Below are 17,136 nucleotides of genomic sequence, written 5' to 3'. Positions count from 1 at the left end.
CTTACCGACTTTTGCCATATGCGTGCAATAACATTGTCTCCATCTGTCTATCAGTGTCTTACTACGTCCCAAAAAACCACAAGGGCATCGTGTGCATGAATGGTGTATATATTTCAGGTAAACTGCAGGGCCTAAATACAAACCCCATTATAATTCCTACCAAATGGAGTCTTCTTTTCCTTCTTCTGCTTGGGCTCTTTTAGTAATTGCATTGCTAGAAGCTTTAGCCTTTTTCTCAAAATTATTTTCTTTCAAACGCGACCAACTAAAATTTCCACCAGGTCCAAAACCATGGCCAATCATAGGCAATATAAATCTTGTGGGCTCTCATCCTCCCCAATCCCTTCACAATTTGGCCCAAAAATATGGACCAATTATGCAACTAAAGTTTGGATCCTTCCCTGTTGTGGTTGCCTCATCTGCTGAAATGGCAAAGGAATTCCTAAAAACACTTAGACCATGTCTTTGCCTCTAGACCCAAATCTGCTGCTGGCAAGTATTTATTATATAACAATCACAATATTACATGGGCACCTTATGGACCATATTGGCGCCAAGGCCGTAAGATTTATGCCTCCGAGTTGTTTAACTCAAAACGACTTGACTCCTATCAATACATTTGTGTTGAAGAAATGCGTGTTTTTTTTTTGTCACGCCTTTGCACCTTGTCAGGAAAGCCAATTATGCCAAAAGGCCATCTCTTTCATCTTTCTTTAAACATTATAAGCAGAATTGTATTTGGTAAAAAGTATGCTAGAAAGTCCAAATATGAGACCCCAATAATCACAGCTAAAGAGTTTCAAGAAATGTTAGACGAGTTGTTCTTTCTAAATGGGGTGTTTAATATAGGGGACTGGCTACCGTGGCTTGATTTCTTAGACTTGCAGGGGTATGTGAAGCGAATGAAGGCTTTAATTAAAAATTTTGATCAATTCTTCATCATGTATTTGATGAACACAAGGCATAGAAGGAAGGAGTGAAAGATTTTGTGCCAAAGGACATAGTGAATGTATTATTTCAACTCGCTGATGATCCTAATGTTGATATTAAGCTCACCTATAACAATATCAAGGCATTCACTCAGGTAATACCATTACCTTTTTATTTCTTCTTCTTTATTTTTTGGGAGAAGATCCTTTTTAATTCTAGTGTTTATATTTTCCTCTTGTTTTACTTTTTTTTTGGGGGGGGGGGGGGGGGGGGGCGGGGAGGAAGTTATGTGAACAAAATTGTTATCCCACCAGTGAATTACGTAGAGTATTTACTAAAGATTTCGGAAGTGTTTTTCAATTTTTTTTTTTACTTAATAAATGTAAAAAAATCGATTAAGTAATACATATTTCACTTTCTATATTTAAATTTATTTATTTCAAATTTATTCCTCTTGCTTTTTGGAAGATTGATTTTGCTATATGTTGCAATATAAATATAGTGTTGTATTATATGTGACCAAAATTAGGGGGCTTCTACTTGAAGGCCATAGACAATTGACTAAGTGATCTGGCCGAAAAGCCAGCCTTATAAGGTAATCCAAAATAAGGTTCCGGTCAGGCTAATATTGCAAGAAATAATTATTTCAAAAATATTATTGCACATCTTTGGCATAATGGTCACTTCACAATTACAAGTTTTTAGGAAGATATGGGATAAGGATCAATATTCAAGTTTTTAGAGGAAGTTTTACACACGTATACATTTAAATTAAGTCAAAGTAGAATTTTGATCTCAAATAATAATAAAAATTATGTCAAAAACATATTGGACTGCATTTGAAAATTATTGGATTATTTGCAATTTCCAATCTATTTTGATTTTAATTTCTCCACACAAGTTAGTGTCGAAATTAACAAATTACTAAGTTCGGTAGTTGCTAAGGCATATTAATAAGTCAAAATTAACAAATTAGTTCTCATCGATTTGCACTTTTCACCTTAATCAGCCCACAAATTTGTTACTTTAAAGTTTACTGTGAATATTAGAAATCACCTATAATCTAGCATCGATAGTTACAATTAACTGAAAGGCTGTAATTAATTCTACTATTATATGAAAACCATTGTTAAAGTTTCGAATTTTAGCTTGCCCCCTTGACATTGACATTATTAATTTTGCTCTTGTTAATCAATATTAATTAGGACCTGGAGGCACAGACATTTCGGGAACAACGATGGAATGGACAATGTCTGAACTCTTAAAGCAACCACATCTCATAAAAAAGGCCACTGAAGAGCTCGATAAAATAATTGGAAGAGAGAGATGGGTGGAAGAGATTGACATTCCACAACTGCCTTATATTGAAGCAATTGTCAAAGAGACAATGAGGAAACACCCTGTGGCTGGATTTCTTGCACCACATTTGGCTCTTGAAGATTGTGATGTGGCTGGTTCCAAAATCCGAAAAGGAACTAGAGTCTTCATAAACACATGGAGTATAGGGAGAGACTCATCAGTATGGGATGCACCAGAAGAGTTCCGCCCAGAGAGGTTTTTAGGTAAGAATATTGATGTGAAGGGTCAAAATTTTGAGCTTTTGCCATTTGGTTCAGGGAGGAGAATGTGCCCTGGCTACAGCTTTGGGCTCAAGGTGATTAGCTCTACTTTGGCTAATATGTTACAAGGATTTAATTGGAAACTACCGGAAAATATGAAAAATGAAGATTTAAGCATGGATGGAGTTCATGGATTTGCAACATCTCGCAAATTCCCACTTGTTGCGGTGAAGGAACCTCGACTCCCTCTTCATCTTTATCAAATGTGAAATTGATATATAATTGTGTTGTTGTCATGGACCAAGGCTTTGCTTATTAGTAAATACAATCTTGGAAATGATGTTAGTTATGGGCTTTATTTTGCGATATGGTGAACAAGATAGGTAAAATGTGTAAGTATTGTTAAAATAAAACTTTTGCTGATTCAACTACATTATTTTCAAATAGTAGTGACCTTGGGGATCAGAAGCTCTTAAAGAGGAGTCTCCAGAATTTGTAATATTAAAAAAAACCATTTTTTTAATAATAAAAAAATTGGGCTTTCAAGCCCAATATCAATATATCAACTTGTTCAAGAAAAACATATTCCAAAACCTGTGCAAAAAATCTGTTCACATAATGATCCAAATTTTTTCATTTAATTCACCATGCAAAAATATTTTGAAATTGCCTCAATAAGAGTTCAACTCCCAAAATACTATCATGTAGCATATAATATCATTAGTGTCACTTTGTTTGTCAGTGTCAATAACAATAAGCGTTAATGTATCCACTTAATAATGTATTACAGAACCATTTATCACTGTCCACAAATGCCAAAAGAAAGATATACAAATTAAATTAGCATTTAGGCAAAAGAATGCTAATTGCTTGTATCTCCAATAATAATCCCACCCATGAATACCTAAATAATTACCATTAGTGAAAAGTCCACTACCAATAACATGTACAGATATAATTAGCATATAGGCAAAAGAATGCTAATTCTTGTAAGTCCTTTGTCCAGTAAGTCTGTGCACTATGCATCATTCTAGAACTCCTACAAAACTAAACAAATCAAAATAAACATGTGTTAATAACAATAAAACGTTAATGAACAATAGAATATTTATAATTAACACAAACAAATGTATACTTACATAATACTAACTACTAACTAACTCCAAGCAAAGAGTAGCATATCACTCATCATTATCCAACATAACGGTGCTTGGATCCTCCTCCATAGGCATTGGGCAAACCGATGCAATTTCTACAATCCCATTCAAAATAAAATGATTCGTAAGCATTGAGCAAATAAATAAACAATTGATATATACAACAAACAAAATGAACATATATTTACTAGTGTCAATTTCAAAACCATTCATATTCTCCACATTATCCATGCACTCCCGAAGCTTTAGTGGTCTTTTTTTCTTTGCATCCTTCAACCAATTTTGGGTACAAATAAGGGCTTCAACTGTATTAGGAGATAGTGAACTACGGAACGAATCCAAAACATGCCCCCCTGTAATAAAAGCAGACTCGGATGCAACTGTAGAGACAGGAATAGCCAACACATCACGGGCAATTTGGGAAAGGACTCGATATCTAGAAGAATTCATTTTCCACCACATCAAGATGTCAAAATCTTCCACATCACGGTCCTTAGAAGATTCCAACAAATACCTATCTAACTCAGATTTGCTTTCCACACTGTCCTCGTCCACCAAGTGCTGCTTAAACCTATTATTATAATTTTTCATGCGATCAGAAAATGAAGCATTACCAACACTTGGCATGGAGTCCCTAGACAATGAAGCACCACTACCACTAGAACTCGAAGCTCCATTTTGACCCACTCTCTCCACATACAACATCTTCAATGCATCCCGAACCTTAGAGCTCATCTCATCCCCCTTGTCCTTTCCATACAACTCCCTACACCAAAACTTTACATACTTTAATCTATACTTTGGGTCAAGAACAACAGCAACAAAAAGCATCAAATTGATATTATCCATACTTCCCCAATACTTATCATACTTTTTTTTTTCATTTCTACTGCCATACTCTTCAAAAGTGGATCCCCATCAACACTACACAATTGTTGCAATTGATCTTCAATGCTAATAAGCTCATGGAAGTATGTATTAGAGGTAATAAACAAAGACTTAGAAAATTTAAGTGTCACCTCATAAAGTATGCCAAGAAATTTCACAAAGGTCTTGACATTTTCCCAATCAAGATAGTTAGGAGGACCAATGGGCTTTTTCCCATTCCCATCTGATTTAGAAAAATAAAGTTTGTAATGTCCATCATCCTCTTCCAACCTATCAAATGCTCTCACAAATTTCAAAACACAATCTAACATAAGAAAAGTAAAATTCCACCTTGTTAGCACATCAAGGGACAACAAACATTTGGCTTTGATTTTCTCATTTTCAACACATTCTTGAAACTTCTCAAACCTTGCGGGAGAAGCTCTCACATATCGCACCGCATTCCTAACCTTGGCAATTAATTCATGAATGGACTTCAACCCACTTTGCACTATCAAATTCAAGATATGCGCACAACAACGCATATGCATGAACTCACATCCCAATATGCTACTATCTCTTTCTTTTGTTTTCTTCTTCACATAATCAATTGCCACATCATTAGAACTAGCATTATTCGCAGTGATTGTAAACAATCGGTCTATACCCCACTTCAACAAACATGACTCAACCGCTCTACCTATGGTGTCCCCTTTGTGATTAGCTATAGGGCAAAAGTTTAAGATTTTCTTTTGGTAATTCCAATCCCCATCAATGAAGTGTGCGGTAACTACCATGTAGTTCAAGTTTTGTATGGATGTCCAAGTATCCGTTGTTACACAAACCCGTTGCCCAACAAAAGCTCCTCTCAAAATATCCACCTCACTAGAATAAATCTTCATACAAGCCCTTGCAATGGTAGTGCGATGGGGAATAGGAAACCTAGGCTCAACTATTTCCATAAATTCTTGAAAGCCTTGTCGCTCCACAAATTTAAAAGGCAATTCATCAATGATGATCATCCTTGCCAATGCCAACCTTATCTTCTCTTCACTATAGTTTGCAACCACTAACACATTTGAACCACTTTCCCCTTCTCTCTTCGCTTGGAAAGACAAAGTTTTTTGCTTATCATCACGGGGAAAAGGCCACTTTTTACACGCCTTCATGTGTTGCAACATGCCTGAAGTACCATTTTTCTTACCATGACATCTATATTGATTTTTACAATACTTGCATTGAGACTTAGGATTATTGGGATCAAAACTAGCCAACTTAATGAAGTGCTGCCATACTATAGACGGGTCTTTACCACCTTGTTTAGGTGATAGTGGGGGAAGTGATGCACAAAGTCCAATTGGTGCTGCAGGTTCAGGTGGGTTAGGGTTAGCACTACCAGGACTAGGAGGAGGTGGGTTATGGTCCCCAGGTGCACCAAATCCAGGTGGAGCATCGACATCTATCTAATAAAAAAAATTTCAACCAACAAAAAAACAAAGTTTCCACAACAATATTAGATTATAATTTTTCCAACAAATGCAGTATCAAATAACTCACTCTCAAATCTCAATCAATGAATGTCACAACCAGATTCAATAATAGCAATAACTAATCAATTTGGTTACAAAAATGCAGCAATAAGAGACTAACAATCATTAATCATTACTCAACAATTCATGTCACTAATATTAACAACAATTCACAATTAAATAAATATAAAATGAAAGCTAATTTTATATATAATTATATATAAACTTAAAGCAGTTGTTACTATGTACTAAAAATTTAAAATCATAATGTTAAATATAGTGAGTGTTTAGTGATTACCTCTCGGTGAAGGATTGAAAGCGTGAACTCTCTCAATCTCGTCTCCCTCAAAAATTAGAATGCTGAAGAATGAAGAAAAAAAAAAACGTTAGTGCTTACTACTTACTACTTAATAGACTATGACAAATAAATGCTAAAAAATTGATAACAACTAAACTGACAAGTGACAAGCATTATAATTGACAAGCATTAACTATATATTTACCAGGTATAAATTAACTAAATTGACTAAATAAATAAATAATTAAAAACTAACTAAATAAATTAACTAAAAACTAACGAAATAAATTAACTAATAAATTAATGAATGAATGGTTGTTGAATTAATGATAGCAGTGGACAAATTAAAGTTAAGAAAAGCTTTCACTAATCCTACCTCTAAGCATGAAAGTAACGAAATATATAAAAACTTATAAAGTTATAATAGAATATGAAAAAGCAATAAATTAAGTCCAATGTCAAGTGTCAACCAATAAATTAATTCAATGTGTTTTGTACTTATGTTATGTGTGTCCATACATGTGTCCAGCCGGCAGCCAAGGCCCAAGAGGCATGATGAATCATATAAAAGACAAACACTCTCCAATAAATATCATATAAGACTCTCCATTAAATATCATATAAGACTCTCCATTAAAAGACAAACACTCTCCAGCAAACACTCTCCATTAAATATCATATAAGACATAAGAGTCCCCACCACTAGCCACTCCCCACTTCTTCCTTCTTAGTTCTTATCCGGAGTTCCAAAAGACAAACACTCTCTACAATCTACTCTCTAGTATCTTCTCAAAGTCAGAATCTCAAAGCACAAACACGTTAATGGCAGATGACTTTTGTCCAATCTTACTATCTTAGTACGTACAAGGCTACAACTACAAACACAATCTCTCTCACTCCATTTCCATTAAAACCAAAAAAGAGGGGCTGATGGCTTACCGTGGTGAGCTGCTACTGCTACTGTTGCAAGGCGTGACTCAGGCCGGCGAGACCGCTAGAGGCAACTAGCGAGGTGAGAGCGAGAGAGAGAGTTAAGGGTCCCAGGTGCAAAAGAGTGAATTTATAGTATGGTAAGTCTGAAAACCTACATAAAACATAAAACGGTGCCGTTTGTGTCTCTGTGTGTTTTTTTTTTTTTTAATTTTATAATAACCCAATACAACTACGTTTTAGTAAAAAAATTTAAAACAGATTCACACCTAAACGATGTCGTATCCCTGATTTGAAAAATATTTCTCTATTTCTTTTTTTTTTCGGTTCGGTTCGGCTCTACTCGGTGCTTGCTTTGCATCTCCGATGTCCTCACCGCACCGGCAACGGAGCTCCGTTTGCGTTCCGATCGCCGGCATTGGCTCCATCGGTCGGTGCCAATTTTGGTGCGGGGGGGTCGGTGCCGGTCGGTGTTGTCGGCTTCGGTCATGGTTTGCACACTCCTAGGCTGAGGCTAGCTTCAATGTGGACTGGACTGCTATAGCTTCAACAAAGCAAGTGATATATTGGGAAAGTATTTTAGAACTCTTCTTTTGTTGTTTTGGACTCTTCCAAAACACTTTCCATATGCGTGCAATACGTAATTAAAAGTTGAGCCAATCTGTTTTGGACAACGTGTGCATAAATTCTGTATATATATTTAATGCTGTATAAACCCCATAATCTGCCTCAAACTCTCACTGCCATATCCTCTAACTCCTACCAAGTAATGGAGTCTTCTTCTTCTTTCTCTTCTTGGGCTCTTATAGCAATGGCATCACTAGCAACCTTAGCCTTTCTCTCAAAATTGTTACACTTCAAATCCCACCAGCTAAAATTTCCACCAGGTCCCAAAGCTTGGCCAATCATAGGCAATCTGAATCTTGTGGGCTCTCATCCTCCCAAATCGCTTCATAAATTGGCCCAAAAATATGGACCAATTATGCAGCTCAAGATTGGTTCCTTCCCTGTTGTGGTTGCCTCATCTGCCGAAATGGCAAAGGAATTCCTAAAAACGCATGACCAGGTCTTTGCCTCTAGACCCAAATCTGCCGTTGGCAAGCATTTAGTTTATAACAATTTCAATGTCACTTGGGCCCCAGCTGGACCATATTGGCGTCAAGGCCGTAAGATTTTTTCCGAGTTGTTTAACTCAAAACGACTCAACTCCTATCAATACATTCGTGTTGAAGAAATGCGTGCATTTATGTCACGCCTTTGCACCTTGTCAGGTACAGGGAAGCCACTTAAGCTAAAAGACCATCTCTTTGTTCATAATCTAAACATTATAAGCAGAGTTGTCTTTGGTAAAAACTGTGTTAGCAGTGAGTCCAAAAATGAGACCTCAACAGTGACACATGAAGAGTTACTAGAAATGTTAGACGAGTTGTTTTTCCTACATGTGGTGTTTAACATAGGGGACTGGATACCATGGCTTGATTTCCTAGACTTGCAGAGGTATGTGATGCGAATGAAGGCTTTAAGTAAGAAATTCGATAAATTCCTTGACCATGTCCTTCATGAACACAACGCAAAGAAGGAAGGAGCGAATGATTTTGTGCCAAAGGATGAGATTGTGAATTTATTAGTGCAGCGCGCTGATGATCCTAATGCTGATACTAAGCTCTCCTATGACGGTATCAAGGCGGTCATTCAAGTAATACCACTATCTTTTTAATTCAATTTTTTATATTTTGCTCTTGTTTCTCACATTCTTCTTTTTTCTTTTTCTTTTTTGTTGTTGTCTTTCAAAAACATTGTGAACAATGTTAGTGACGGCTTATTTTACAATATTTTTATAAAATGTTCTTATTTCAGTCCATTGCTACTAACATCACTTTTATACTTTTCAATAAACACTCATCAAATCAACTTCTTGTGAAATATTTTGCAAAATAATTTATAACTCTAACATTTTTCAAGTTAATATTCCACAAATGAATTACTTGAATATCTATAAAAGATTTTAGAATTGTATTCCAAATTTTTATTAAGAAAGTGCATGCATTATACTGTGGAAGCATGCATGGCTTTTTTTGTAATTACAGTAGTAGCGCCTGTTGGCCTAGCTTAGTAAATATTGAGGCATAGATGATAACTTTATATTAGACTTTTTTCTCTCTTTTTTATTTCTTAAAAAAAATTTCTATCATATCAATTAAATAATAATATTCGGCTATTTATATTTAAGTTCGTTTATTTAAAAACCATTCTTTTTATTATTTTTAAATCATATTTTGCTTTATGTTGCAAACTTGGAATATCAATTCGGCATTATTAATTATATTATATGCAATAAGTATTATAATTGAAGACTCATCCAGTATTATATTATTCAATCATTGGCAATAATAATTTCTTAAACAAAAATTAGAGTTGAAATTAAAAAATAAGTTCATTAGTTGCTAAGGTATATATATTAAGAATATGTCAACATTAAAAAATCAGTTCACATTAATCTGCAATTTTCACCTCAAACAAGCCATAAATTTGTTAATTTTGACATTAATACCGAATTAGAATGTCAATTGCTAAATTTTGTAGTTTATGGTTATCATTAAAAATTCCCTATAATATACTGTGGATATCTACAATTAACTCATATTTTAAATTCAATAAAAAAAAAAGACTCATATATTTTTATTTAATAAATTTGATAGTTACAATATGAGTTGTGGTAGTTGAGTTGTTAGACTTTAGACAAAAACCAATATATTTTAAATATGCTAGACTTTAATCATGTTATATGAAAGCCGTTTGTTATAGTTTCAGCTTGATCTATAGACATTAATCTTTGTCTTGTGAAACAAAATTAGGAACTGATAGCTGGAGGCACAAATACAACCATGACGACTCTGGAATGGGCAATGTCCGAACTCCTAAAGCAACCACGTCTAATTAAAAAGGCAACAGAAGAGCTCGATAAAGTAATAGGGAGAGACAGATGGGTGGAAGAGATTGACATTCCGCAACTTCCTTATATTGAAGCAATTGTCAAGGAGACAATGAGAAAGCACCCTGTGGCTGGATTGCTTGCACCACATTTAGCTATGCAAGATTGTGATGTAGCTGGTTACAAAATCCAGAAAGGAACTAGAGTCTTCGTAAACACATGGAGTATTGGGAGAGACTCATCAATATGGGATGCACCAGAAGAGTTCCGCCCAGAGAGGTTTTTGGGTAAGGCTATTGATGTGAAGGGCCAAAGTTTTGAGCTATTACCATTTGGTTCTGGGAGGAGAATGTGTCCTGGCTATAGCTTTGGACTCAAGGTGATTAGCTCTACCTTGGCTAATATGTTACATGGATTTAACTGGAAACTACCAGAAAATATGAAAAATGAAGATTTAAGCATGGATGAAGTTTATGGATTTGCAACATCTCGCAAATTCCCACTTGTTGCAATGATGGAACCTCGACTCCCTCTTCATCTTTATTAGTTGTGAATTTGATGTGTAATGAACAATATATATATATATATATATATTTGTTTTTCTTTTGGCAAATTTTCTGTATTGAATCATTTCCTACTTATGTTGTATGCCCATGCTACCATTCTACCATATAAATGTGTGGTAGTTATGTACTATGGGCTTTGCTCAATAAATAAAATCTTGGAAAAGAAGTTACTTCAGGGCTTTATCTTGCGATATGGCGAATGAGCTAGGTAAAATGTGCAGTAAGAAACTAAAACTTTTGTTGACTCAATTACATTTGTAATTCTTATTTGTCCATCCCACTTTTGAAAGGGATTGAATATCACTGTCCACCGCACATTATATAGCCTCTTCCTTCTTACCCAAAGAAGGTAAACTTCCTCCTAATGAGCCGCCTCCCACCCAAATAATAGGACAGCTATATGCATTAGTAAGTTTGAGGAATGAATTATAATATTCACACCATTAATCGTAACTTCTTCCTAACTAATACCTCTTTTTTATTGAAATAAAATGAGTACTTACCTCTATGATCTTGGAAGCAGCTTCTCCACGTAATAATCTATTAGAAATTATATGCACATCGGAATAAAAAAAAATTTTAAGACTTCAAGACCTCGTTTGGTACACTCACTTAAACACATGTTTTCAATTTTTAAATAACATTACACGTATTTTCACACATATTTTCAATTTTTAAGTGCATGTACCAAATACCCTCTAACTCTCTTGTTTAAGAGCACTAGCATCAACTCTTTTTAAAAATTTAGTATTTAACACATTAAAAGTTACTTTATCTACTATAAGAGCATCCACATCAGATGTGGCAAAAAAAAAAAAAAAAAAAGCAATTTTGCCACACCAAAGACATACTTTATTATTTTATCATATCATTTTACAATACCACATTTATCAGATATTTTATCATTCAATTCTATACATTAAAATAATATTTACTACACATTAAAATAATATATTATCTCCTCCCCCATTATCATCAACAACAGCAACAACATCAACGGCACAACCACCAACCACCAATATCCACTGCCGCAACAACACTTTTACTGCAAACCAACCACCATAATTACTCATCAATATCAGATCAATCCAAATTGCAGCAAAAAAAAAAAAAAAAAAAAACCCACAACCAGAGAGAGGCAAAGTGAAAGGTGGACAGAGAGGAGAGGGAAGAGGGTGAGATCAACAGTGGCCTCGGGGTGAGATCACCTGCCAAACCCAAACCTATCACCGGCTAAACCCACTTTCAAGCTCACACCGTCAAGCACCACCTTCAACCACCAAATCCACCAACCACTGGCCGCTATTAAAACCCATCTACCAACATCGATCACCACCATGGCAAACCCAACAAACCCATCTACCCCCATCGATGAATCCGATGTCACGGCCGCCGCTGCCAATTTCGACTAAGTCGCGGCTGCCTTTCCTCCTCTCTTGGCCGTCGCCACCGCCTTCTTCAGTGCTGCCTTCTTCAGTGCTCGCGTCCGATTGTGAGAAGAGGAAGAACACAGGTTGGGAACTTGGGAGAGAGAGACAGATTCTAAGAAGAGAGAGAGAAAATCAAATAAAAAAATGAGAGGAGAGAGAAAAGTCGAATAAAATAGTATTTTTCGGTTTGGCATTTGTGTTTGGTGTGCCAAATGTGCCAAATATTTGGCATTTGGCACATCTGTTGTCGGTGCTCTCTCTCTCTCTCTCTCTCTCTCTCTCTCCAAAGTAGCAGCAACCACACCCCACAACACCCCACCACCATAAATCTGCTGCTGGCAAGTATTTATCATATTATCATCACAATATTACATTGCTGTAAGATTTATGCCTGTGTTGTTTAACTCAAAACGACTCGACTCCTATCAATACATTCGTGTTGAAGAAATGTGTGCTTTTTTGTCACGCCTTTGCACCTTGTCAGGAAAGCCAATTATGCTAAAATGCCATCTCTTTCATCTTTCTCTAAACATTATAAGCAGAATTGTATTTGATAAAAAGTATGCTAGTGAGTCCAAATTAATATGAGACCCCAATAATCACAGTTAAAGAGTTTCAAGAAATGTTAGACGAGTTATTCTTTCTAAATGGGGTGTTTAATATAGGGGACTGGCTACCGTGGCTTGATTTCTTAGACTTGCAGGGGTATGTGAAGCGAATGAAGGCTTTAATTAAAAATTTTGATCAATTCCTTGATCATGTATTTGATGAACACAAGGCAAAGAAGGAAGGAGTGAAAGATTTTGTGTCAAAGGACATAGTGAATGTAATATTTGCAACTCGTTGATGATCCTAATGTTAATATTAAGCTCACCTATGACAATTTCAAGGCATTCATTCAGGTAATACCATTACCTTTTTATTTCTTCTTTTTTTTTTGGGAGAAGATCTTTTTCAGTTCTAGTGTTTATATTTTCCTCTTGTTTTACTTTTTTTATTTGGGAAGTTATGTCAACAAAATTGTTATCCCACTAGTGAATTACGTAGAGTATTTAGTAAAGATTTCGGAAGTGTTCTTCAATTTTTTTTTACTTAATAAATGTAAGAAAATTGATTAAGTAATACTTATTCACTTTCTATATTTAAATTTATTTATTTAAAATTTATTCCTCTTGCTTTTAGAAACGCGGCCCAAGTAGGGTCTTAGGCCGCGTTTTTCCAAACGCGGCTGAAAAAAACGCGGCCTAAGACCCGCGTTTTTTGTAGTGAATATAAATATAGTATTGTATTATATGTGACCAAAATTAGGGGGCTTCTACTTGAAGGCCATAGACAATTTACTAAGTGATCTGGTGGAAGAGCCAGCCTTATAAGGCAATCAAAAATAAGGTTCCGGTCAGAATAATATTGCAAGGAATAATTATTTCAAAAACATTATTGCACTCTTTGGTATAATTGTTACTTTACAAGTACAAGTTTTTATGAAGGTAGGGGGTGATGATTAATATTCAAGTCTCTAGAGAGAGTTTCACACATGTATACATTTAAATAAGTCAAAATAAAATTTTGATCTCATATAATAAAAAAAATTATGTCAAGAACATATTGGACTGCATTTGAAAATTATAGGATTATTTGCAATTTCCGATCTTTTTTTATTTTAGTTTCTCCACACAAGTTAGTGTCGAAATTAACAAATTACTAAATTCGGTAGTTGCTAAGGTATATTAATACGTCAAAATTTACAAATTAGTTCTCATCGATTTGCACTTTTCGCCTTAATCAACCCACAAATGTGTTACTTTAAAGTTTACTGTGAATATTAGAAATCACCTATAATCTAGCATGGATAATTACAATTAACTGAAAGGTTGTAATTAATTCTACTATTATATGACAACCATTGTTAAAGTTTCGAATATTAGCTTGCCCCCTTGGCATTGACATTATTAATCCTGCTCATGTTAATCAATATTAATTAGGACCTACTAGCTGGAGGCACAGACACTTCGGGAACAACGATGGAATGGGCAATGTCTGAACTCTTAAAGCAACCACATCTCATAAAAAAGGCCACTGAAGAGCTCGATAAAATAATTGGGAAAGAGAGATGGGTGGAAGAGATTGACATTCCACAACTGCCTTATATTGAAGCAATTGTCAAAGAGACAATGAGGAAACACCCTGTAGCTGGATTTCTTGCACCACATTGGGCTCTTGAAGATTGTGATGTAGCTGGTTATTACAAAATCCGTAAAGAAACTAGAGTCTTCATAAACACATGGAGTATTGGGAGAGACTCATCAGTATGGGATGCCCCAAAAGAGTTCCACCCAGAGAGGTTTTTAGGTAAGGATATTGATGTGAAGGGTCAAAATTTTGAGCTTTTGCCATTTGGTTCAGGGAGGAGAATGTGCCCTGGCTACAGCTTTGGGCTCAAGGTGACTAGCTCTACTTTGGCTAATATGTTACATGGATTTAATTGGAAACTACCAGAAAATATGAAAAATGAAGATTTAAGCATGGATGAGGTTTATGGATTTGCAGCATCTCGCAAATTCCCAATTGTGTTGTTGTCATGGACCAAGGCTTTGCTTATTAGTAAATAAAATCTTGGGAATGATGTTAGTTATGGGCTTGATTTTGCGATATGGGGAACGAGATAGGTAAAATGTGCAGTATTAATAAAATAAAACTTTTGCTGATTCGACTACATTATTTTTAAATAGTAGTGACCTTGGGTCAAAAGCTCTTAAAGAGGAGTCTATTACCATTATTATCTTCATTTCCAAATCCACCACTGTCACTCCTCATATCAAGTTAAATTTTACTTTGTGCTTTCCCTTGAAATAATTTGAAAGTAATTAATGCCTCATCCTTTTCTTCGACCTTCATGTTTCCACCATAGTCCAACAGGCAGTAAGTTGCATATATACTCAGGTCGTATGCCATTGATGAGGAGCCTCTATAGCTTGGATTCTGATATCTTGTTATGTGAATGATCTAATAGTTATATAGCTATTGTCATGATGTATTCATCTTAAGGAAATATTATGCAGCAGCAAGTTTTCCTTGCTCCATGCGTCTGATCTCTATTTTTAGAATTGAAGCAAGTGTGTGCTCTTCTTTCGGCAACCTTGGTGTTCCACTTCGTTCTTTCTCTGTGATCGATTGGTGGTCTGTGCCTTCTTGATAATGAACTTCCCACAAATCATTTCCTATCAAGTACGACTCCAAGCATGACCTCGACAATTCGTAGTTGGAATTATTGAGCTTCCTTATGAATGTGAAATACAACTGTTACTGACAATCTTCTCATTTGATTAGTTTCTCTCGAGATCAAACCAATTATGATACTAATTGTTGAGATATCTCGAGGTGGTGATTTTTTCAAAATAATAAATTTAATTTAACACTCAAGAAGAAAGTATTTTATCAAATACTTTGTTATAAATCTCACAACATTTAAACAAAGTACTTGCAGTGGTGGAGCTAAAAATTTATCTTTAAGGGGGCTATACATAAAATTAGAAAAAAAAAATTGTTTATATATTAATTACATTTTTTTTAAATGGTAAACTAAGTTCATTCAACTAAAAAAGAAGTACAAGATACAATCAAGAAACAAATGGAAACATTAGGCATTGTCAAATTAATTACATCCATACTACATATAAAATCTAGAACAGTAATGTATATGCAATTTAATCAAAGACGGACCCAGAATTTTAAGTCTAGGGGGCCGGAATATAAGCAAAAAAAAAATCCAAATAAGCATACATATAGCTTGTGACAACTCTAGAAATATTTTTAAGGTAGTTGTAAGTGCACAATTGCACCTGGACCCAAAGACAACTACGGGCTCAGGCCCAATGAGCCTTAGACAATAAAATTTGTAAAGCGTAGGCTTGAAACCTAGATTAGAAGTGCGGAGAACTTGATAACGGGCTAAGAGTTACAAACACGTATAGATAACAAAAGATAACTGAAAATAGGCCTCCTCGGACGTAAGCCGAGGACTATTTCTGTATTATTTTTTGTTTCTTCCTTAAAAGTTACAATTCTTAGTTTCTTTCTTTTTTGCTGACCCCTTTTTTCTCTAGCCTTCACCCCCTTAAATACTTCCTTCCCCGATACTTTTTGGACAGTGACTAGAAGTTTCAGCCCTACTGTTCAGGGGTCACTTCCCCATTAATGCGGCCAGGGAGGTAGGTGCAGAGCCTTTAATGCGGAGGTGGCAACCTTTGCATTTGATATTTTCTTTAACACTGGTGCATCTAGAAGGTTCAGGGTGTCCTCCTTTAACCATTAGTCTTTCCAGAGTTATGCCTTGACCTTCATAATGAAGTTTTGAGTTTTCTTGGATTTGTCCGAGGAGAAGCTCGTCCTCAGCTGTGCCTTCGGATCCTCGGCGTATGGGCCAATTCGTAGAGTTTAATTCCGGAGCAGGTCGGCCCTCCATGCTACAGTCCAAAGGCCCATATACCCATTTGGATCCTTTTACTCCCCACAGTGGTCATTAAGAAATTTAAGTTATGTGAATAAAATCGTAGCAATGACATAACTTGAAACTTGTCTTTGGGGGCCCCAAATGAAAACGAGATTTGTTTATATATGTTATATTCATAATTTATATAATAGTTTAAAGTATAATGTAAATACCATTCAATATGTAAGTTAATTATTTTATAACTCAACATTAGAATCCAAAAGTATAGTATTATTTTTAGAAATATCATTATGAATAGATCAAATAGTTTTAACTTGCTTATGGGATTATTATTAAAACTAAATTATTGTCCATTAAGTACTTAATGACTAACATATAAAAAAAAATACTAATAAGTTAAAGTTGCAAAGTAGACAAACAATTCTTGAAATTAAATGCATTAAAAAAATCTTATCAAATAATGATTTGCACATTTTAGTGTTTTATTT

At 35.1% G+C, this 17,136-nt stretch overlaps 1 protein-coding gene and 2 pseudogenes across 1 annotated transcript; all 3 read left to right on the top strand.

Moving 5' to 3' along the window:
• Positions 1-163: 163 nt before the first annotated feature.
• LOC142642231 (trimethyltridecatetraene synthase-like) lies at positions 164-2,758 on the top strand (annotated as a pseudogene).
• A 4,739-nt stretch (positions 2,759-7,497) lies between these two features.
• Positions 7,498-10,943, top strand: LOC142642460 (trimethyltridecatetraene synthase-like). The gene is made up of 2 exons (XM_075816822.1): positions 7,498-8,966; positions 10,126-10,943. The coding sequence occupies exons 1-2, from the start codon at positions 7,974-7,976 to the stop codon at positions 10,747-10,749; spliced, it is 1,617 nt and encodes a 538-aa protein (XP_075672937.1). The 5' UTR covers positions 7,498-7,973; the 3' UTR covers positions 10,750-10,943.
• A 1,642-nt stretch (positions 10,944-12,585) lies between these two features.
• Positions 12,586-14,807, top strand: LOC142643138 (trimethyltridecatetraene synthase-like; annotated as a pseudogene).
• Positions 14,808-17,136: the final 2,329 nt, after the last annotated feature.

This window comes from Castanea sativa, chromosome 7 (genome assembly GCF_040712315.1).
Source record: "Castanea sativa cultivar Marrone di Chiusa Pesio chromosome 7, ASM4071231v1".
In the NCBI taxonomy this organism is placed as follows: Eukaryota; Viridiplantae; Streptophyta; class Magnoliopsida; order Fagales; family Fagaceae; genus Castanea; species Castanea sativa.
Note: the sequence above shows the minus strand (reverse complement) of the source record. Positions and strands in the feature narration are given on the sequence as shown.

Coding starts and splice junctions, on each gene's coding strand:
- LOC142642460 (XM_075816822.1), top strand. CDS start 7,974: ATGCTGTATAAACCCCATAATCTGCCTCAAACTCTCACTGCCATATCC. Junction 8,967..10,125: donor GTATCAAGGCGGTCATTCAA/GTAATACCACTA, acceptor AAACAAAATTAG/GAACTGATAGCTGGAGGCAC.